This window comes from Saccopteryx leptura, chromosome 1 (genome assembly GCF_036850995.1).
Source record: "Saccopteryx leptura isolate mSacLep1 chromosome 1, mSacLep1_pri_phased_curated, whole genome shotgun sequence".
Lineage (NCBI taxonomy): Eukaryota > Metazoa > Chordata > Mammalia > Chiroptera > Emballonuridae > Saccopteryx > Saccopteryx leptura.
Genome location: NC_089503.1, coordinates 256899855 through 256921514, shown reverse-complemented (window position 1 = coordinate 256921514; position 21660 = coordinate 256899855). Strand labels below are relative to the sequence as shown.

The window sequence follows — 21660 nt, the reverse complement described above, 5'->3', positions numbered from 1 at the left end:
TTTGGGATGGGGATAGTGTATAAAGCAACTGTAGGTCACTTGTAAGAGGGGGCGCCAATCATGGAAGATCCAGCAGTCCAGTTCCTCAGGATCGTCAAAGACCCTTCCTTCCCTCATATCTCAACCGGGTACCCTCTGTCATTTTCATCTCAGCTCTGAAGGTGTGTCCCAACCGTTCTAATTCTCTTTCCTCAGGGCTTCGCAGATGACCCCTGTAACCCCAAGCTGTGACAGTGTCCTCTTATTCTACCCCACATATTTTTCCTCACTTAGTATACCCTAGGACCCTCATTCACTTTCTGCATATCTAGATTCCCCTTCCCATTTATGGAGGATCCTCAGCCTCTTCCATGGACTTCAGAATCCTTACTTATTTTTTGCAAAATGGGTCCTCAAGCCCCTTCCTGTATATTTTCATCCCACCACTTTTCCTGGAGTCAGTTCCTCCCATGAAAATTCCGGTCCCTCAACTCTCTGTATTTGAGACCCCCACTCAATTCCTGAATCCAGCATTTCCTTACCCCTTTCCCATTTACCTAGCTGAAACCTTCAATTTCTCTTTTATGGGGTTTACCAGAGTATTCATAGCCCTCCAGCTGCTCTAGTATACTACAGGTCCCTCAGACCTCCTCTGCACAACTTACCCCCCTCCACACACACGCGCGCGCATACACTTGCTCTGTACCAGTTCCTCGTGTCCCTCATCGCGTACTACAAGGGTATCGTAGCCTTCCCTGGAGCCCCTCCCCGTGTGTCTCGGAGTGTTCACACATCCCCTTCCTAGCGCGCACTAGGGTCCCCTGAGCCCCTCCTCCTGCAGCCTCGCCAAACCACCCAGCCCGTGGCCGCTGTTTACAAGGACACGCGCTTCCTGACAGTGACGCGAGCCGCCTCCTCCCCTTCCCCACGCTCGAGGTGGGGGGGCGCGGGGGCCCGGTTCGCGCGACGGCCAATCCGAGCGCACTTCCGCAGCTGACACTCGCCGTATAAAGGCGTGTGGCTCTGGCAGAGCGGCTGGGACCTTGAGCGCGGCAGGCCATCACCGGAGCCAGCAGGGAGCGGGAAGCTGGGTGAAGCGACACCGAGAAAGCGATCGCGCCAGAGAGGGTCGGAGGAGCTACCGAAGCCGCACAGGGCTTCGCTCACGGCGGCCGGCTGGCCTTTCCCGGTCGGTGCCAGCGCCCAGGATCGCGCTTACCGACACCTAGTCCAGCCACCGCCGAGGACAGCGCGCCCTTCACAGCTGAAAGGGCCGGGGCGGCCCCGCAGGGACCACCCCCCCTCCCGACCGCCCGGGCCGCCCGGATGTGCACTAAAATGGAACAGCCCTTCTACCACGACGACTCATACGCAACAGCGGGATACGGCCGGGCCCCGGGCGGCCTCTCTCTACACGACTACAAACTCCTGAAACCCAGCCTGGCGCTCAACCTGACCGACCCTTACCGAGGTCTGAAAGCACCTGGAGCTCGGGGCCCCGGCCCAGAGGGCAGCGGTGGTGGCAGCTATTTTTCAGGCCAGGGCTCGGATACTGGCGCGTCGCTCAAGCTCGCCTCATCAGAGCTTGAGCGCCTGATCGTCCCCAACAGCAACGGTGTGATCACGACGACGCCTACACCCCCAGGACAGTACTTTTATCCTCGCGGGGGCGGCAGCGGTGGAAGTGCGGGGGGCACAGGGGGCGGCGTCACCGAGGAACAGGAGGGCTTCGCCGACGGCTTTGTCAAAGCCCTGGACGACCTGCACAAGATGAACCACGTGACGCCCCCCAACGTGTCCCTGGGCGCCAGCGGGGGGGGCCAGCCAGGGCCCGGAGGTGTCTATGCTGGCCCGGAGCCTCCTCCCGTCTACACCAACCTCAGCAGCTATTCCCCAGCCTCTGCGCCCTCCGGAGGCGCCGGGGCCGCCGTCGGGACCGGCAGCGCGTACCCGACGGCCACCATCAGCTACCTACCACACGCGCCGCCCTTCGCTGGTGGCCACCCGGCGCAGCTGGGCTTGGGCCGCGGTACATCCGCCTTCAAGGAGGAACCGCAGACGGTGCCGGAGGCGCGCAGCCGCGATGCCACGCCGCCAGTGTCCCCCATCAACATGGAAGACCAGGAGCGCATCAAAGTGGAGCGCAAGCGACTGCGGAACCGGCTGGCGGCCACCAAATGCCGGAAGCGGAAGCTGGAGCGCATCGCACGCCTGGAGGACAAGGTGAAGACACTCAAGGCCGAGAACGCGGGGCTCTCGAGCACTGCTGGCCTCCTCCGGGAGCAGGTGGCCCAGCTCAAACAGAAGGTCATGACCCACGTCAGCAACGGCTGCCAGCTGCTGCTTGGGGTCAAGGGACACGCCTTCTGAGTACCCCTTCCCCGTACGGACATCCCCCCCACCCCCAGCCTGGACAGCTGGGCGCACGCCTCCCACAAGGCGACGGAGCAGGCGGTGGGTACCGGCCCCTGGTCATGGAGGCGCCGAAAACCACACTGGACTTCTGCCCGCCCGCTCTGCGCCCAGTCCTTCCACCTCGACGTTTACAATCCCCCCTTCTACAGTTTAAAAAAAATTCTTTTTTTTCTGCTGGAAACGGACTCGATTCATATTGAATATAATATATTTGTGTATTTAATAGGGAGGGGGGAGGAGGGGGCGATTGCGGCGGAGCTGGCCCCGCCGCCTGGTACTCAAGCCCGCGGGGACACTGGGGAGGGGACCCCCGCCCCCTGCTCTTCCCTCTGCACCGTACTGTGGATAAGAAACACGCACTTGGTCTCTAAAGAGGTTATTTTAAGAGTGTTCGTGTGTGTGTGTGACTTTTTATTGAAATTATTTAAGTAAAAAAAGAAAAGTTCTTTATTAATTTCTGTTGTCTTTTTTTTCCAAGCCCGGCGGGCGGAGGGAGTAGAGTACTGAAATGAACCCGCCCCATTGCTGTTTGTGGCTCGCTTCGGTATCTGTGTCCCCTCCGCAGGTCTACCAAAGCATCTCGCGATTCCAGCCCGGGTGTCCAATCCCACTTGGCATTCCCCGATCTAGGGCGGGGACACGGTCAGCCTCCGGACACCTAGGGGCAGGACGCCAGGGGCGATATATGTAGTGCGCAGACGCGGCCCCGCCTAGCCGCGCGCGCCGGGGCTTTCCCCACTGACGCAACGGAAGCGCTGCCCATATATGGGCGGATTCTGCCTAGTGACGCGACAGCGGTCTCCGGGCAGATTCCGGGAATCCCCTCCCCCGCTCTGCCGGGCAAGGGCTGCGGCGCCCGGAAGGAGGCCGGGATTTTCCCAGGCGGGCGGCTGCCGGGGCCTGGAAAGCCCCAGGGCTGGGTCCAGAGCGTCCGCGGTGGGCGGGCCGCACTCCTGGGTCCAGGGAGCCTCCCCCAGAGCCTTCCTCCCTGGCTGGCGCCCCGGGCCCGCCGCGCCCACGCTGTCTGACCTGACCCGAGTGGGGGGTTGCTGCTGCTTGCCTGTCCTTGCCGTTGCGGTCCCCCTCTTCCCGCCAGGAAGGGCGGCACCCGCCTGCCAGTTTCCCCTCCCGGTGCCAGGCCATGATCGGGGTGACTGCCAGGTCTTGTTCTGCCAGGGCGGCTGCTGCTCAGTCTCCTTCCCCCGCAGCTGTTGCGCCCTCCGAGGGGATCAGGCTGGCCTCGGAGCTGGAAGTAATCAGAACAGTAGAGAACCCAGGCCACAGGGGCAGGATAGACAGAACAGACACTTCATTGATTCATTTCATAAACTACTAAACAACCGGCCCTAGGGACACAGCCTGTATCACAGCAGGTAGACAGAAAATAAACAAGGAAACATGATTCTGAGATGGTAAGTGCTAGGAACAGAAGACACAAGTCAAAGTGGTAGTGATGGGGCAGGGGAGATGAACTGCTTTGGAGAATGGCTTGGGAACATGGACCTTTAATGAGACCAGATTTAAAGAATCCTGGCGCTGAGAAAATCCTCGGTAACAACATTCTGGGCAGAGGGAACACATGAAGTTCCTGTGGCCAGAACAAGATCAGTCTGTTAAAGAACAACGGTAAGAAGCCAGTGTGCCTGGAGTGGAGTAAACCAGGAGGGTGGAAATGAGGTCAGGGAAGACTACACAGGTCCTCGGAGAGAGGTGTAGATAAAATCCCAAGGCTATTATTGACTTTGGAGGATATTCGGCTGGACAGCAATATTAATAATGGGCCTAGCCTGACCTGTGGTGGTGCAGTGGGATAAAGCGTCGACCTGGAACCCTGAGGTTGCCAGTTCGAAACCTTGGGCTTGCCCAGTCAAGGCACATATGGGAATTGATGCTTCCTGCTCCTCCCCTTTCTCTCTCTCTCTCTCTCTCCACCCCCCCTCTAAAAATCAATCAATAAAAAAAAACAATGGGCCTATGGGTTAAAGAAACTTGTTTGTCCTTTTGAAGGAAATGGGGACTCAGAGTGGCAAGGCCACCTGCCTGGACATATGGAACATCAAACTACACTCCTGGGAAAATTGCCTTGCTCAACCCTTGCCTTCCAGTGCAGGGTCCAACAGGCAGCCCTTCCAACTTGCGATGGGACAGCTTGCCCTCTGCATATAGCTAGAGACTACCCACTCTTGACTTTGCTGACTGGGTCAGCACTGTCTTCCCCATAAGACTGGACTCTTCTTCCAGGTCCATTAACCCATTGTAGTAACCATTCACTGGGCCCTGAGTTTATTTTTAGCCAGAGGGAGACAGTAACATCAATCCTTTCCTGTATGTGCCCTGACCTGGGACTGAACCAATAACCCTGGCAACCTCTGGCCTTCTGGCCACTGCTCTAACCAATGGAGCTGTTGGGCCAGGGCTACATACTTTATATCTTTTAACATGCATGGTGATGTGTGTTGGTTGTCTTTATTCCCATTTACCTGAAGAAGAAAGCCAGGAAGTAGCACATCTCTTCCCTTTTTATTGACTTTTAGAGAGAGGGAGGTAGCATCAACTCTTGCATGTGCCTTGACCAGGCAAGCCCCGAGTTTTCTAACTGGTGAACTCAAGTGTTCCAGGTGGGCATTTTATTCACTGTACCACCACAGGTCAGGCATCACATCTCATTTTTTTTAAAGATTTTATTTCTTCATTTTAGAGGGGAGAGAGGGAGAGTAATAGCGGGAGAGAGAAGTGGGGGAGTAGGAAGCATCAACTCCCTTATGTGCCTTGACAAGGCAAGCCCAAGATTTCGAACCCGTGACCTCAGCCTTCCAGGTTGACACTTTATCCACTGCGTCGCCATAAGTCAGGCCATCACGGCTCTTAAAACATTTTAATCCGGAGGGAGGGGTACAAAGAAAACTGGATAGAAGGTGACGGAGGACAATCTCTCTTTGGGTGATGGGTATGCAACAGAACTAAATGACAAGATAACCTGGAAATGTTTTCTTTGAATATATTCACCCTGATTTATTGGTGTCACCCCATTAAAATAAAAATTTATTTATATAAAAAAAAAGAAATCGTATTCCAACTATACGTTAATAAAAAAAATTTTTTAAAGAAAAAAAACAAAACATTTTAATCCGGGCTTACCGGTGGCAGTATGTGGCAAAGACTGCTTTGTAAGGCCAGGTTCAGGAGCTTTTTCCTGGCACAGAGGCAAGCAGCACCCAAAGTGCCTTTATGCTTAAAATGAGAAAAAGTGGTGAACATGATAAGACTGCCACCTTGTGGTAGAGATAAGTAACTACAGCATCTGTCTCTCAGGCCAGAGCTTGGGGGAAAAGGGGAGTTAGGGGGCAGACAACAGACAACAGAGACTCATATCTGTCCCTAATACTTTATTGATCACCTCTAGGCTTGTGCCCGGTTGAGGGGCTCCAAGGATGGGTCACCATTCACCACTCAGCTAGGAATATGAAAAGGCCTTGGCCTAGCCCTTCAAGGTCACACACACTGTAAAATATGAAGGGGCAGGTCTGGCCTTTTCTGGGCCAGTATAGAGCACCAAATGAGCCCAAGCTTGGCTCCCATCTGCCAGTCTAATTGTGTTTGGAGAAGTATTCCTTGCTGTCATCCACGTTGGGCTTGATTGTGTCACTGCCTGGCTTCCAGCCAGCGGGACAAACTGTGGGAAGACACAGGAAGCACATGTGAGGTTACAGTCCCATATTCAAGGTAAGGCAGCAATGAGAGGCCAAGTGAGATCCCAAGTTGAAGAAGCCCATAACCAAATGGTACAGACCCAAGGCCACACTGCACGTTGACTAAAGCACCTAGGCCCAGGTGGAAGATTTTGTGGCTGATCTTTTTTCTCTCTTTTTTTAAACATTTATTTATTTATTTATTTTACAGAGACAGAGAGTGAGTCAGAGACAGAGATAGAGTCAGAGAGAGGGATAGACAGGGACAGACAGACAGGAACAGAGAGAAGCATCAATCATCAGTTCTTCATTGCGCGTTGCAACACCTTAGTTGTTCATTGATTGCTTTCTCATATGTGCCTTGACCACGGGCCTTCAGCAGACCGAGTAACCCCTTGCTGGAGCCAGTGACCTTGGGTTCAAGCTGGTGGGCTTTGTGGGCTTTTGCTCAAACCAGATGAGCCCGCGCTCAAGCTGGCAACCTTGGGGCCTCGAACCTGGGTCCTCTGCATCCCAGTCTGACGCTCTATTCATTGCGCCACCGCCTGGTCAGGCAATTTTTTTTTCTCTTTTTCATGTAAAGTTTTATTTATTAATTTTTGGAGAAAGGAAGGGAGAGAGGGAGAGCGACATTGATTTATTGTTCTACTTATTGATGTATTCATTGGTTGATTCTTGTATATATTCTCTGACCAAGGATTGAACCTGCAACCTTGGCACTTCGGGATGATGTTCTAACCAACTGAGCTACTTAGCCAGGGCCAACATTTTTATTTCTTTTTGGTCCCATCTTATTCTCTTAGTCCCACCACCCCTACTAGACTTTGAGAAACTATGGTCAGGCTGTGCCCTTCACCCAAGAAGTTACTCTGATCCAACTAATTTTATTCAAGCCTGCCTTAGCACACACCTTCTCAAATACCTTCTATATAGATTTTTATTACCTCCTGGCTCCCCACCCTCATATTAGGATGTCTCCTCCACCAGACTAGAAACTTCCTGCAGACAAAGCCCTAAGCTGAATCTTCTTTGGAACCCTTACATCCATGTCACACAGCTGATAAAGCAGGCAGTGAATGTCCACATGAGTGACAGAGAGAGGGGCTGATTATGTACCCACATGTGAATACATGTGAATATGTGTCCACTCACCTTCCCCATGCTCATCTGTGTACTGGAAGGCCTGGACCAGCCGCAGAGCCTCATCCACGGAGCGCCCCACTGGCAGATCATTGACAGTGATCTGGCGAAGGACACCCTTTCCATCAATGATAAAGAGGCCCCTGCAGACATAAGCATTCATAGTGAAGAGCCGGGAACTCCCGCTGGCAGGGGCAGAAGAGAGATCACCATCTCCCTGCCAGCCACAGTGCTGGGGACAGAAAGGGCATCATCCAAGAGTAAGTAGTCCCTTCACCCTGAAGATGGGGAACCCCCAAGGATCCCACAGTACCTGTAGGCAATGCCCTCATCTTCCTTCAGCACGCCATAATCATGGGACAAGCTTCTGGTTACATCAGCCAGCAGGGGGATGTTTAGGGGGCCCAAGCCTCCCTCCTTCCGGGGGGTGTTAATCCTGGGGGTGGGGAAAACAGAGCAGGGACCTCAGAATGCCTAGCATAGCAGGGTCCTCACCCCGTGGGCCTGGGTATGATAAGGGTTAGAAAGGGGGTGCTGGAGGATAGAGATAAAGGGCTTTAGAGCAAGGCCCTGAGAGTTCCACCCACCCCACCCTGAAGTGGGTGCAGTGGCTGTTTCCCGCAGCTGGGAAGACTAAGCTAATGCTCTCATTCCAACAAAGTGGTTTAAGATGTGCTGGCCGTCTCCGGCATCTTGGGGCAGAGACCTCATCTCCTCACTAGCTCTATCCTGGGGCCCAGCCCTTCGCTCTCTCTCTTTTTAAAAAGATTTTCTTTTTTCTTTTTTTGGAAAGGTTTTTTATTTATTTATTTATTCATTTTAGAGAAGAGAGAGAGGAGAGAGAGAAGGGGGGAGGAGCAGGAAGCATCAACTCCCATATGTGCCTTGACCAGGCAGGTCCAGGGTTTTGAACTGGCGACCTCAGTGTTTCCAGGTCAACACTTTATCCACTGCACCACCACAGATCAGGCCTAAAAAGATTTTCTTAAGTGAGAAGCAGGGAAGCAGAGAGGCAGACTCCTGCACATGCCAGGAACCAGGATCCACCCAGCAAGCCCCCTACCAGGTGATGCTCTGCCTATCTGGCCTGTTGCTCCGTTGCTTGGCAACTGAGCTATTTTTAGCACCTGAGGCAGACCATGGAGCCATCCTCAGGGCCCAGGGCCAATTTGCTCCAACCAAGCCATGGCTGCGGGGAAGAAGGAGAGAAATATAGAGAGAAGGGAGAGGGGGAGGGGTGGTCACTTCTGTGTGCCCTGACCAGGAATCCACCCGGTTAGTCCATTCCCCAGGCTGATGCTCTACTACTTAGCCAACCAGTCAGGACCACCATTCACTCTTAAACTGGAGTTACTACCTTCTTGAAATAGTTCTTGGGAGGGAGGCTGCTTTGCCCTAAGTGAGATAAAGCATTTGCAACTCTGCACGAAACAACTATTGATAGATTCCAAGTGCTAATTACTATAGTCAAGGTTAAGGACTTGGGCGTGATTATTTCCATTAATTTTCAAGATGGAAAAGGGTGGTGCAGAGGTTGAGCAACAGCCACTAGAACAGAGTGGTGTAGGTTTCGCTGCACCCTCTCTCCCTACTGGTCCCTGCTCTTACCAAGCCAGGTGAGTGAATTGCGAGTCTACAGAGACCCCCAGCACCTCGCAGCCCAGCTTGCGGAAGTCTTCAGCATGCTCGCTGAAAGCGATGATCTCCGTGGGGCACACAAAAGTGAAGTCCAATGGATAGAAAAAGAGGACCACGTATTTCCCTGGATGAGCGGGCGGGAATAGAAAAGGAGTGAGGGCCCAGCATCTCCGACGCCAGTGCCCCGCCTCCCCATGGGCTCCCTCCTGGCCGCCCTCACCTCTGTAGTCTGAAAGCTTCACCTCCTTGAAGGCGCCCTCCACCACGGCGGTGGCCTGGAATTCCGGGGCCGGCTTTCCGATGCGAGCGTTGCCTGAGGTCATGACTGAAAGGTGAGATCCCCGCCCCCCCCGCCGGGTCAGCGCGCCCGGGAAGACCCTTTGTCCTCGCTTTCCAAGGTCACGCTGTGTGCAGTAAATGGTGATTGCATCAAAGCGGTCCAGGCAACGGCGCAGCTCCGAACACTCCTCGGTACCGGCTCTGCACCGCTTTCAGACCGCGGAAGACCCGCCTCCCTTTCCCCCCTGCTTTGGCCAGCAACTGCAGCTCAGGCGCTAGCATCAGGCCTCCAGCTGACATGTCCACCTGGACGCGGTGGCGCGGACTCACCGCCCGGGGAGAAACCACCGCAAGCAGCGGGGCGGGAGGCAAGTCAAGGCTCTGGCCTCGATTTCCCCCATCCCACCCCAAGGACAAAGACGGCCACCACGGCGGGTGGAAAACAAAGGCAGCCAGAGCTGAGGTCTGGAGAGAGCCGGAAAGGCTGCAGGGGGGCTTCCCCCAGCCCAGTGCGCTCCGGGTGGTCCTACCTGCGTGAGGAAGGGTGGGACGCAGAGACGAGCAGACTTGCGGACTCACGTTCTCAGCGCCAAGTGCGCGCAGGTCCCGGGAGCCTTTTATGCGCGGCGCGAACCATGACGCTTAGGGCGGGGGGTGGTGGCGAGAGGAGCGGTTGGATCCACTGCCGCCGTAGGAAAGGGGGAGCGAAGTCGGCCGGTCCGCGCGCCTGCCCTCAGTCGGGGAAGACGCGCAACCGTGGGCCGCGCCCACTACGCCCACTGTGGGGCAGTGAGGCCCCACGGACCCGTGCAGGGCTCTGCCCCGGAGCGCGCTGGGGGCGGTTGGAGTCCAGCATGGCCCGGAGCCCAGCTGGGCTACTGCTGTCACATCTGATTTTCCTGTTGCTGGGGATCCCTGCCCTGGTCTCCCCCGACTACCATTACTTCGGCGATCAGGGCGAAGGCGACACGTGGGAGCAGTTAAGGCTGCAGTATCAGGAGAAAGGTAACTGCAGGCCGGGGGTGTGACGGTGCGGAAAGGTGCCCCATTGCCTCACTGGCCGGCTGGCTGCAAACAGATCTTCCTCCGTGTACTTAAGATCTCCGCCCAGCTCCTCACTGGCACGTCCCTGGTGCTGGTCACTTTCCTCAGAGGCTCAGTTTTCTCATCTGTAAATTGAATTAGATTGCCTTTAAGCAGTTTACACGGAGGAGAGGCGGTGAGCAGGACCCAAGCAGGCACACCCATAAACACATGGGTAGGTGAGAGAAGAGCAGAGATAGAAGACGACAGGTCTTTTTTTTTTTTTTTCCTTCTTTCCTTTTTTCTTTTTTGACAGATAGAGTGGGACAAATAGGAAGGGAGAGAGATGAGAAGCATCAGTTCTTCATTGTGGCAGCTTAGTTGTTCATTGATTGCTCTCATATGTAACTTGAAAGGGGGGGGGCTACAGCAGAGTGAGTGACCCCTTGCTCAAGCCAGGGACCTCGGGCTTCAAGCCAGTGACCTTTGGACTCAAGCCAGTGACCATGGGGTCATGTCTATGATCCTGTACTCAATCCAGTACCCCACACTCAAGCTAGTGAGCCCTGGCTCAAGCCAGCAACCTTGGAGTTTGAAACCAGGTTTGAAACCTGGTTCCCTACTGGGTCCTCCACATCCCAGTCCAATACTCTATCAACTGCACTACCACCTAGTCAGACACGACTGGTCAACTTCTGAAGTCTGAGCAGGGCTGGATGAAGAAGATGGGTAACCAATGCAGCTGGCATGACAAGAAAGGCAAAAAATACAAAGATTTAGGGGAAAGAGAGGGAATAGCATATGCCAAGGCCAAAAGACCTGATGAAAGAATGAAATATGTTAGTGTGTGTGATGGAGGCTTGGTAAGTCAGGGCCTGTCTCATTGAGGCTAGGGAGATGTCAGTAAAAGAACCCTGTAAAGGGGAGTGAGTAAGCGCTCAGTAAGTTGTGTTGTTTTATTATTTTTTATTATTTCTTTTATTATTATTATTATTTTTTTGTATTTTTCTGAAGCTGGAAACGGGGAGGCAGTTGGACAGACTCCCGCATGTACCTGACTGGGATCCACCCAGCATGCCCACCAGGGGGCGATGCTCTGCCCATCTGGGGTGTTGCTCTGTTGCATCCAGAGCCATTCTAGCACCTGAGGCAGAGGCCCTAAAGCCATCCTCAGCGCCCAGGCCAACTTTGCTCCAATGGAGCCCTTGGCTGTGGGAGGGGAAGAGAGAGACAGAGAGGAAGGAGAGGGGGAGGGGTGGAGAAGCAGATGGGCACTTCTCCTGTGTGCCCTGGCCGGGAATCGAACCCGGGATTCCTGCACGCCAGGTCGACGCTCTACCACTGAGCAACCGGCCAGGGCCAAGTTGTGGTTGTTTTAAAAGTGATCAGATTCTCCCTGACCTGTGGTGGCGCAGTGGATAAAGCGTCGACCTGGAAATGCTGAGGTCGCTGGTTTGAAACCCTGGGCTTGCCTGGTCAAGGCACATATGGGAGTTGATGCTTCCAGCTTCTCTTCTCTCTCTCCCTCTCTCTTTCTCTCTGTCTCTCCCTCTCCTCTCTAAAATGAATAAATAAAAAATAAAAATAAAATAAATTTAAAAAAAGTGATCAGATTCTAAAAAAAAAAAGTGATCAGATTCTTTGTTTTTGTTTTATAAGCTAGCACAGTGCCAAGGACTTTAAGTATCTTTATTATGCTAATTATGTCTTTCAATTTACCACCTGACAGACCTGCTGGTCAGGTGGCACTGTGCCCGCTGGACAGGCTTATGATCATGTCCCTGAAATGGGAGTCAGCTTCTGAGGGTGGGCATGAAGGGTGTTCTACCATAGTCCCATCTGGCACAGGTAGGAAATGTCAGTTTGCAGTCTCTCTGGGTCATTCACCAGATGTTTGAACTCAGAGAGGTGGCTTGCTTTTTCTTGATCTCAGTTTCACGACCTAGAAGTAATGGGAAGATAAACGAGATCATCTATGGCAGGGCACCTGGCACAGAGGCACAGCGCTGCAAACATGAACTGTTGTTATTAGTGTCTTTAGCAGCCTCCTTCCCTACAGGAGGTCTTGGGGGTAGGTTCCCCCCCACACACATGGCCTTCCATTCCTAGACGCGGGGGACTCGATCTTTGGCCCGTGGGGAAAGTGGCGCTGTCTTTGTGACCTGGGCAAGCAGGAGCGCAGTCGCAAGGTGCTGGGCACAGCGCCGGACCCGGTGTTCATGGACCGCGAGAACCTGGTTCAGGTGCGACCCTGCCGGCAACGGGATTGTTCATCCTGCAAGCCTATCGACTGCTACTGGGGGCTCTGAGTCCGGGTGAGAGAAGGGGTGCAGAGAAAGCGGGCTGGGTGGTCTGGCAAGTCCCCAGGGTGGGTGGAAAGAAAGGGAGAGTGTGTGTGAGGGGGAGCGCACAAACGAGGTGGGCATCGGGGAGGGAAAACTGGGGCCCTAAGTTTGGGGCTTGAAGGTGGTGGGAGGAGAAGAGAGCTCAGTCTGGAGATGTGAGCCCCGCTGATATCCGGGCAGAAAAGAAGATGGGGGGAAACAGATAGAGGAGCTGTGAACCTGAGGAAGGGACATGAGCCAGGCGAGGGCCAGGGACCAACAGGCAGAGGACGTGAGCCCCGCTGAGTCGAGGAAATAAGATGGGGGAGAGAAGCAGACGGGTGGGGTGGGGAACAACATGAACACTGAAATGGAGAGCATGAGACTGCGTGGTGGGCGGAGAGAAGTCTCTTGAGATTTCGGGATCTCAGACCTCAGTCTGAAGGAAGGGGAGTCTGAGCTCGAATGAAGAAGGGGAAGACAGAGATCTGGATGAGGTACCGAGAGGGAGTTGGGGGACCCCCCCAAAGTCGGAAGGCCTGAGCTCAACGGGATAAGGATACCTAGTCCAGGGGTGGCAGGGATGATCACGGGTGCAAATAGCCTGAGATAAGGTGGAGGGTGGGAATTCTGGAAGTGTGATGGTATCTCATTTTTTTTTTCTTTTTAAAATAAAAAGTTCAATTTATTTGTTTTAAAAATTACTTTCTTGGTCTGACCTGTGGTGGCGCAGTGGATTAAGCGTTGACCTGGAAATGCTGAGGTCGCCGGTTCAAAACCCTGGGCTTGCCTGGTCAAGGCACATATGGGAGTTGATGCTTCCAGCTCCTCCCCCCCTTCTCTGTCTCTCTCTCTCTGTCTCTCCCTCTCCTCTCTAAAATGAATAAATAAAAAAAAATGATTTTCTTAATTTAAAATATTTATTCATGTTATCCATTTTATATAGGCCCTGATTAGGCCGGTCCTCCAAGGTCCACCTCAGTTTCCCATTTATTTTCTACTTTTCCTACCAGCCCCGCGGGCGAGGCTCTGGAGACCTCCGGGTGGAGTTTCGAAAGTGACCCTTCCCACCCGGGTTCTCAGAGCTGTGTGGTCGGCCCCCAGGAACTACAATTCCCAGGAAGCCCCACGGCGTTGGCGTCAGCTGCGCAAACGTCAACGGCGGCGGCGGGAGCTTTAGGGGTGAGTCCTGCGTGCTGATTGGTCGAGACCTAGAACCACTGAGGGGGTCTGCGGCAAACTCGCGCGGAGACCTACGCGGTGGCGGGAGCGGTATGGAACTCGGAGAGCTGGAGAGAGATAATACAGGCCGCTGTCGCCTGAACTCGCCTGTGCCCGCAGTGTGCCGCAAGGAGCCGTGCGTCCTGGGCGTCGATGAAGCGGGCCGGGGCCCGGTGCTGGGTGAGCCCTCAGGGCCGGGGTTGGGGAGGGACGCGATAAAGAAGATGCAAATTGCTGGAATGGATTCGAGCCAGAATTGTACCGATTCGGTAGGGGAGGTGATAGTGATGATAGCCATGACACTGGTACCGGAAAAAATGGTGATGATGGAACAGGGATGGCGGCTTTCATTCGCTCACTGGTTGGATCCCCGCTTCCCCAGGCCCCATGGTCTACGCCATTTGTTATTGTCCCCTGTCTCGCCTGGGAGATCTGGAGGCCCTGAAAGTGGCAGGTGAGTCCTTGGCGAATGTCTGGGGAGGGTGCAGGGGCGGGTGTAAACTGGAGGGAGAGCAGGAACTGGAAGAACCAGCCTCTCCCCTTCTCTTTGAACACTTTTCCCAGACTCAAAGACCCTGTCGGAGAGCGAGCGGGACAAGCTGTTTGCGAAAATGGAGGAGGATGGGGACTTTGTGGGCTGGGCACTGGACGTGCTGTCTCCAAACCTCATCTCTACCAGCATGCTTGGGCGGTGAGGGATCCCTGGGAGGGACCAGAGTGGAGGGACAGCCAGCCTAGGCTGGAAGGGATCGGTGACTGGAATGGAGTTGACTGGTCTCTGTCCCCCACTGCAGAGTCAAATACAACCTGAACTCTCTGTCGCATGATACAGCCGCTGGGCTGGTGCAGTATGCGTTGGACCAGGACGTGAAAGTTGCTCAGGTGAGCTGTTGAGTTGCTCCGTTTGAACACCTCAGGGTAAAATGTGGGTAAGAGTGCATTGGGCGATTCAGTGTCAGAGATATCTGTAGTACCTTAGGAATATCTGTTGCTGCTGTTGACTTCCTACTGCTTTTCCTACCCTAAATATGTGCCCTACTGAGGAGCATGGTGGGGGCACATGCTCACGCCTATCTCCATCTATTTCAGACTGAAAGGCTCTGTGTCCAGAACAAATCCTACATCTGTCCACTTGTCCTAGCCCAGAGTACCCTCCCATCCTGGACACTGCCCCATTTTCTTCTTTGATTTCCCCACCTTCAGTCCCCTCCCCTACAGTCTGCTCTCAATACAGCAGCAGCTGATAGTCATTTTTAAAAATGTAAATCTCGGCCTGATCTGTGGTGGCGCAGTGGATAAAGCGTCGACCTGGAAATGCTGAGGTTGCCGGTTCAAAACCCTGGGCTTGCCTGGTCAAGGCACATATGGGAGTTGATGCTTCCAGCTCCTCCCCCTTCCTCCCCCCTTCTCTCTCTCTCTCTCCTTTCTAAAATGAATAAATTTAAAAAAATCCTTACAAAAAATAAACAAATGTGAATCTCAACATTTAATTTTTTTATCACAGTAGAAATTAAATCAGGAAAAATTAGTCAAAGGGAGGAGAATGAGATTATATTACCAGAGAGAAACAGAAGTAAGTATGCCTCAAGTGCTCTGAGGCAAAGAACCAGCTGGTTTGAGAGAATGACATGGGCAAATACACTTGTGGTAGGGAATGGAACAGGGGAGGCCTTGCTGAGGAGGTGGCTGAGAAACAAAACTGGAATGTGGAGCTGTGATGGAATACTAGAACAGACAAAGCCCTATGCTCGACTTCATGACCAAGTCAGGGAGGTGGGTGTTCAGCTAGTAAACAAATACTAAAGGTGATTTCTGAGAACAATAATTGCTGTGGAGATCACTTTCCCATTTGCCTTCCCTAACATTCTGTCAGCTCCAGCCATGGGGCCTCCTTACTGCTGTGCAGCATACTAGACATGGTTCCACCTCAGGGCCTTTGCACTGGCTGTTTCCTCTGCCCAGAACAATCCCAGATCTCCGTACACATGGTACATTCATTCCTTTATTTTTTTTAGGCCTTTATTGAAATGTCACCACTTCAGAGTGACTTTCCCTGAACTTCCCATCTCTGTTTAAAATGAAATGGCCTTGCTTGACCTGTCTTGTGGTGGCACAGTGGATAGAGAGTCCATCTGGAAAGCTGAGGTTGTCAGTTCAAAGCCCCAGAGTGGCCAGTTAAGGTACATACAAGAAGCAACTACTATGAGTTAGTGCTTCCCTCTCCTTCCCCCTCTTCTCTCTCTCACCTCTCTAAAACCAATAAATAAAATCTTCACAAAGACAACCTAGTGTCCTGGCCAGTTGCTCAGTGGATAGAGCTTTGTCCTGGAGTGCTGAGGTCACCAGTTTGATACAGTGTCATTGGCTTGATTCCTTCATTGCCAGCTCAGCCTTGGGGTCAACAGCTCGATCTTGGGGCTGGCCAACTCAATTTCTGAGGTTGCTGGTTTAAGCCCTGGTCAGGGCATATATGAGAAGCAATCAGTGGCACAACTAAGTGTTACAACAGGTTGATGCTTTTTCCTCTCTCTTGTTCTCTGTCTCTTCCCCTGCCTCCTGCCCCCCTTCCCCACTTTCCTCTCTCTCAAAATAAATAAATAAAATGGAGGGGATATAGCAATGGCCGAGTATATGGACGTCCTGGGTTTGATTCCTGGTCAGGGCACATAGGAAAAGTGACCATCTGCTTCTCTTTGACCTTCCTTTTTTTTTTTTTTAATACAGAGGCAGAGATAGACAGGGACAGACAGACAGGAACGGAGAGAGATGAGAAGCATCAATCATCAGTTTCTCGTTGTGCGTTGCGACTTCTTAGTTGTTCATTGATTGCTTTCTCACATGTGCCTTGACCGTGGGCCTTCAGCAGACCGAGTAACCCCCTGCTGGAGCCAGTGACCTTGGGTCTAAGCTGGTGAGCTCTTTGCTCAAGCCAGATGAGCCCGCGCTCAAGCTGGCAACCTCGGGGTCTCGAACCTGGGTCCTTCCACATCCCAGTCCGACGCTCTATCCACTGCACCACCACTTGGTCATGCTGACCTTCCCTTTTGAGATCTCCTTTTTTCCATCCTATAGCCAGTGGCTCGATTGGTTCAAGTGTGGCCCCGGGTGCTGAGGATAGCTTAGTTGGGCCCAGCTTCGGCATAGGTGCTAAAAATAGTTAGTGCTTGAGCGTTGGCCCCAGACGGGGTTGCCAGGTGTATCCTGGTTGGGCACATGGGGGAGTCTTCCTCACTGTCTCCCCTCCTCTCACCTATGAATGAATGAATGAATGAATGAAATGACAATCTCATCCAACTCTCCCCTATTCTTTATTATTTACCTTGTTTCTTGTCTGTGGTCCTCACCAGGGTATTCCCTCCATGAGAATGTGGATTTTTGTCTGGTGTATTCACTGCCATGTTCTCATATTAAATGCAGCGTATGTTATGCAGTAGGTGCTCAATAGATGTAGAATAGGTACAGCTTGATTGGGAAAGCTCCTTTGGGGGTCATGCTTGAGTTGAGACCCCTGAGAAAGATGCAGCCTGGGACAAGCTGAGAGAAGAGTATTTCAGGAAGCGGGAACAGCAAGGGCAAAAGCTGTGAGGCTGGATCATTTGCACAGTTGTTTGCCCTAGTGTTTGTTGAATGAATACATTTCTGTCACCACTGCAGGTATTTGTGGACACTGTGGGACTGCCAGAGACATACCAGGAGCGACTGCAGCAGCGTTTTCCTGGCATTGAGGTGACGGTCAAGGCCAAGGCAGATGCCCTATACCCCGTGGTCAGTGCTGCCAGCATCTGCGCCAAGGTCAGCCCTTTGCTATCCATGACTGGCCCCCAGCATCTCTCTGGGTAGAGGTCAGGTGTGGCTGCCTCAAGGGAGGGAAATCCTAAGTGCCTTTCTTGTCCACAGGTGGCCCGTGACCAGGCTGTGAAGAACTGGCAGTTTCTGGAAAAACTACAGGACCTGGACACTGATTATGGCTCAGGCTACCCCAATGGTGAGCAGATGATTGGGGCAGCTGTAGGAGCCGCCCTGAGCCAGTGATACTGGTGATCACTCTGAGCAGGGGGGCCTGAGAGTGGGCCTGCTTACCCTGCTCCACAGTGGAAGAGGTGAGGCCCAGACTAGGAGCTCATGGCCCGTGTGCACCCTCCCTTCTCGATGCTGTCTCTGAAGCCTCAGTGGGGGACTGAGACCCATGGTGAGGTCACTGTGTCCAGTAGTTTCAGCTTCAATCTTTCATTTTTCTCCCCATTATGAGGCTTGGTTTTCTTCTTTTTCTTTTTCTTTTTTTAATTTATTCATTTTAGAGAGGAGAGGGAGAGACAGAGAGAGAGAGAGAAAGAAGGGGGGAGGAGCTGGAAGCATCAACTCCCATATGTGCCTTGACCAGGCAAGCCCAGGGTTTTGAACCGGCGACCTCAGCATTTCCAGGTCGACGCTCTATCCACTGCACCACCACAGGTCAGGCAAGGCTTGATTTTCTTGTCTGAAGTAGAAGTGATTGTGCTCCCCTGACACACATACAACACAAACACACACACACAGAGCAGATTTGAAGATTCAGTGGTTGGCTTCAGTGAACCCCCTGGTCCTTCTGAGGCCTAGGAAATAACTGGCAGGCGGGTGGGGCGACACCGTCTATGATTGGAACTTAGGTGAGGCCAAAGTCAGGAAACCAAGCCCAGGCCAAAAACACTTTGGCCAGCATTCAGTGCTTACTGAGTACCTGGTACATGCCCTGCAGCTCGGGGGATATAGCTGTGAGCAAGACAAACAAGGATTTCACTGTCCCCACTGAGCCCATGGTTATGTGGGGAGATGGCAATAACCTGATGGTTCACAAATGCAAATTTAACAACTGTTGTTCTTATGGGGTAAGGGAGATAGATGTCTCAGGAGCAGTCTTCTTTTTAAAAATTTAATCTAATTTCTAATTTATTTTTATTATTTTATTCTATTGATTGATTTTAGACAGAAAAAGGAAGGAAGGAAGAGAGAGAGAGAGAGAAGCATTCATTTGTTGTTCTACTTAGTTGTGCATTCATTGGTTACTTCCCCTATGTGCCCTGACTTGGGTTTGAGCCTGCAACCTTGGCATTTTGGGATGACGTTCTAACCAACTGAGCTAATCAGCTAGGGCAGAGGCAGTCTTCTTAAATTTTACCTTGAGCAACTGTTGGCCAAGTGAAGAATTGGAGGGGAAGTGACTGTTCAAAGGTCCTGAGGCAGGAAGATGTCTCAGACAGTGGGAGGTGCCTTAGGTACTCAAGAGTAGTCCTGAGCCTGACCAGGCGGTGGCGCAGTGAATAGAGCGTCGGACTGGGATGCAGAGGACCCAGGTTCGAGGCCCTGAGGTCACCAGCTTGAGTGCGGGCTCATCTGGTTTAAGCAAGAAGCCCACTAGCTTGAACCCAAGGTCGCTGGCTCGAGCAAGGGGTTACTCGGTCTGCTGAAGGCCCGCGGTCAAGGCACATATGAGAAAGCAATCAATGAACAACTAAGGTGTTGCAATGCACAATGAAAAACTAATGATTGATGCTTCTCATCTCTCTCCGTTTCTGTCTGTCTGTCCCTACCTATCCCTCTCTGACTCACTCTCTGTCTCTGTAAAAAATAAATAAAAAAAAATAACTGATGATTGATGCTTCTCAACTTTCTCCGTTCCTGTCTGTCCCCATCTGTCCCTCTCTCTGACTCTCTCTGTCTCTGTAAAAAAAAAAGAGTAGGCCTGAGATGAGGTGGTAGGGCATCAGCTGGCAGGCTGAGAAGCTAGGACTTTATAGCAGGGCTCAGGGGCTGCCATCATTACCCATCCCACCCTCTACTAGATCCTAAGACGAAAGCATGGTTGAAGAAGCATGTGGAGCCTGTGTTTGGCTTTCCCCAGTTTGTCCGGTTCAGTTGGCGCACGGCCCAGAATATCCTGGAGAAGGAAGCAGAAAGCATTATGTGGTGGGTGTCCCAGAAGTGCTGTGAGGAGGGAAGGAGGCTATGGCTCAGCCCTACCTGCGAAGTCCACCTCCCCACAAGGTAGACAGTGTCACCACCTCTCACCCACAGGGAGGACTTGCCAACAGCAGATCAGGAGGGACTAGGGAGGATCACATCCTATTTCAACGAAAGCTCCCGAATTCACCCCCATTTCCCTCACCGGTACTTCCAGGAACGTGGCCTACAGTCAGCCACCACTCTCTAGGAGCCAGCCTGTACCCCCTCTGATTAAAATTGCTTAAGGAAAGCCAAGTGTGGGGATTGTACTTTGTGGTGGAGGGGGATGGGAGTGTGTTCTGTGGCTGGACCTAGCTACTGACTTGCAATCTAAACAAGGTGGGCACTGTTTGATTGAATTTTTTTTAAAGATTAAAAAATTTTTATTTATTGATTTTAGTGAGAGAAGAAGGGAGGGGAAGAGAGAGAGAGAGACAGGAATATAGATCTGTTCCTATATGTGCCCTGACCAGGGATCGAACCAGCAACTTCTGCTTTTTGGGGACGATGCTCTAACCAACTGAACTATCCAACCAGGGCTAAAAGATTTTATTCATTGATTTTAAAGAGAAGAGAGAGAGAGAAAGGCTTGGGGAGAGGGGTGGGAAGGATTTATTCATAGTTGCTTCTCCTATGTGCCCTAACTGGGAAGCCCCGGGCTTCAAACTGGTGACCTCCTCATTCTAGGTCAATGCTTTATCTATTGTGTCACCACAGGTCATGTTGATAGATTTTGTTTTAAAATATGTTTATATGATACAGAATTAGGAAGGAACACATTGAGAAGCACCTTGCCCCAGCTAACTGGTGGGCTTACCCGTTGTCTCAGTCTGTTTGGGATACAATAACCATATACCGCCTGACCTGGTGGTGGTGCAGTGGATAGAGCGTCGGACTGGGATGCAGAGGATCCAGGTTCGAGACCCCGAGGTCGCCAGCTTGAGTGCGGGCTCATCTGGTTTGAGCGAGGCTCACCAGCTTGGACCCAAGGTCGCTGGCTCCAGCAAGGGGTTGCTTGGTCTGCTGAAGGCCTGCGGTCAAGGCACATGTGAGAAAGCAATCAGTGAACAACTAAGGTGTTGCAATGCACAATGAAAAACTAATGATTGATGCTTCTCATCTCTCTCTGTTCCTGTCTGTCTATCCCTCTCTCTGACTCACTCTCTGTCTCTGTAAAAAATAAATAAATAAATAAAATTAATAACCATATACCACAGATTGCGTGGCTTGTTAACAAGACATTTAGTACAGTTCTAGAGGCTAGAAGTCCAACGTCAGGATATCTGCATGGTCATGTTCTGATAAGGGCTCTCTTCTGGGTTGCAGACTACTGACTTCTCACTGTGTGCTCACATGGGAGCAGGGTGAGGAACCTGTAGGGTCCCTTTAATAGGGGCATTAACTCCATTCTTGAGGTCTTCACACTTGTGATCTAGTCACTTCCCAAATATTCTACCTCCTAATACCATCGTCTTTGGGGATAAGGATTTCAACATAGGAATTTGAGGGGGACACAAATATTCAGATCATAACAGATGCCTCCTAGGTCCTTCCAGAGATAACCCACGTTACAAACTATGTACAAAAACATTCTTTTTTTTAATAAAGTTTGTTTGTTTGTTTGTTTGTTTATAGGCAGGGAGAGAGAGACGGACAGAAATATCAGTCTGTGCCCTGACCAGGGATCAAACTGGCAACTTCTGCACTTCTGGACAACACTCCAACCAACCAAACTATCTGGCCAGGGCTTTTTGTTTCTTGAGAGAGAGAATGAGAAGCATCAACTTGTAGTTGTGGCACTTTAGTTGTTCAGTGATTGCTTTCTCACACATGCTTTGATAAGGGTGGAGGGAGCCCCAGCAGAGCCAGTGACCTTGGGCTTCGAGCCAGCGACTTTTGGGCTCAAGCAGCTATCGTGGGGTTATGTCTATAATCCCACGCTCAAGCTGGTGACTCTGCATTCAAGCCAGATG

At 52.1% G+C, this 21660-nt stretch overlaps 4 protein-coding genes across 6 annotated transcripts; 3 read left to right on the top strand and 1 right to left on the bottom strand.

Annotated features, from left to right (window-relative positions):
• The first annotated feature begins 997 nt into the window (after window positions 1-997).
• On the top strand, window positions 998-2784 carry JUNB (JunB proto-oncogene, AP-1 transcription factor subunit). The gene has a single exon (XM_066348047.1). The coding sequence runs from the start codon at window positions 1306-1308 to the stop codon at window positions 2347-2349; it is 1044 nt and encodes a 347-aa protein (XP_066204144.1). The 5' UTR covers window positions 998-1305; the 3' UTR covers window positions 2350-2784.
• Window positions 2785-5765: 2981 nt separating this feature from the next.
• Window positions 5766-9777, bottom strand: PRDX2 (peroxiredoxin 2). Its single transcript, XM_066348012.1, has 6 exons — window positions 9671-9777; window positions 9082-9186; window positions 8832-8985; window positions 7537-7659; window positions 7236-7366; window positions 5766-6067 (listed from the first exon to the last, which is right to left on the bottom strand). The coding sequence occupies exons 2-6, from the start codon at window positions 9182-9184 to the stop codon at window positions 5982-5984; spliced, it is 597 nt and encodes a 198-aa protein (XP_066204109.1). The 5' UTR covers window positions 9185-9186; window positions 9671-9777; the 3' UTR covers window positions 5766-5981.
• On the top strand, window positions 9774-13638 carry THSD8 (thrombospondin type 1 domain containing 8). 2 transcript variants are annotated; one of them, XM_066348027.1, is made up of 3 exons: window positions 9774-10145; window positions 12273-12478; window positions 13501-13638. In XM_066348027.1, exons 1-2 carry the CDS (start codon window positions 9776-9778, stop codon window positions 12470-12472), a joined length of 570 nt encoding a protein of 189 aa, XP_066204124.1. In that variant the 5' UTR covers window positions 9774-9775; the 3' UTR covers window positions 12473-12478; window positions 13501-13638. The 2 variants fall into 2 exon arrangements, with proteins under 2 accessions (XP_066204124.1, XP_066204131.1); XM_066348034.1 differs by having other exon boundaries at window positions 13434-13569.
• Window positions 13639-13754: 116 nt separating this feature from the next.
• RNASEH2A (ribonuclease H2 subunit A) lies at window positions 13755-19937 on the top strand. Of its 2 annotated transcripts, none has more exons than XM_066347964.1 (8): window positions 13755-13888; window positions 14091-14162; window positions 14273-14399; window positions 14503-14590; window positions 17363-17500; window positions 17606-17693; window positions 19587-19651; window positions 19760-19937. In XM_066347964.1, the coding sequence occupies exons 1-8, from the start codon at window positions 13762-13764 to the stop codon at window positions 19916-19918; spliced, it is 864 nt and encodes a 287-aa protein (XP_066204061.1). In that variant the 5' UTR covers window positions 13755-13761; the 3' UTR covers window positions 19919-19937. The 2 variants fall into 2 exon arrangements, with proteins under 2 accessions (XP_066204061.1, XP_066204051.1); XM_066347954.1 differs by having other exon boundaries at window positions 19528-19651.
• Window positions 19938-21660: the final 1723 nt, after the last annotated feature.

What these genes read in the sequence shown, in the direction of transcription:
- JUNB (XM_066348047.1), top strand. Translation starts at nt 1,306, where the DNA reads ATGTGCACTAAAATGGAACAGCCCTTCTACCACGACGACTCATACGCA.
- PRDX2 (XM_066348012.1), bottom strand. Translation starts at nt 9,184, where the DNA reads ATGACCTCAGGCAACGCTCGCATCGGAAAGCCGGCCCCGGAATTCCAG. An exon ending in CAATTCACTCACCTGGCTTG is followed by an intron (nt 7,660 to 8,831) that starts GTAAGAGCAGGG and finishes CCCCACCCCCAG; the next exon opens with GATTAACACCCCCCGGAAGG. An exon ending in CACAGATGAGCATGGGGAAG is followed by an intron (nt 6,068 to 7,235) that starts GTGAGTGGACAC and finishes GTCTTCCCACAG; the next exon opens with TTTGTCCCGCTGGCTGGAAG.
- THSD8 (XM_066348027.1), top strand. Translation starts at nt 9,776, where the DNA reads ATGACGCTTAGGGCGGGGGGTGGTGGCGAGAGGAGCGGTTGGATCCAC. An exon ending in GCTGCAGTATCAGGAGAAAG is followed by an intron (nt 10,146 to 12,272) that starts GTAACTGCAGGC and finishes TTCCATTCCTAG; the next exon opens with ACGCGGGGGACTCGATCTTT.
- RNASEH2A (XM_066347954.1), top strand. Translation starts at nt 13,762, where the DNA reads ATGGAACTCGGAGAGCTGGAGAGAGATAATACAGGCCGCTGTCGCCTG. An exon ending in TGGCTCAGGCTACCCCAATG is followed by an intron (nt 17,694 to 19,527) that starts GTGAGCAGATGA and finishes ACCCTCTACTAG; the next exon opens with ATCCTAAGACGAAAGCATGG. An exon ending in GAAGCAGAAAGCATTATGTG is followed by an intron (nt 19,652 to 19,759) that starts GTGGGTGTCCCA and finishes TCTCACCCACAG; the next exon opens with GGAGGACTTGCCAACAGCAG.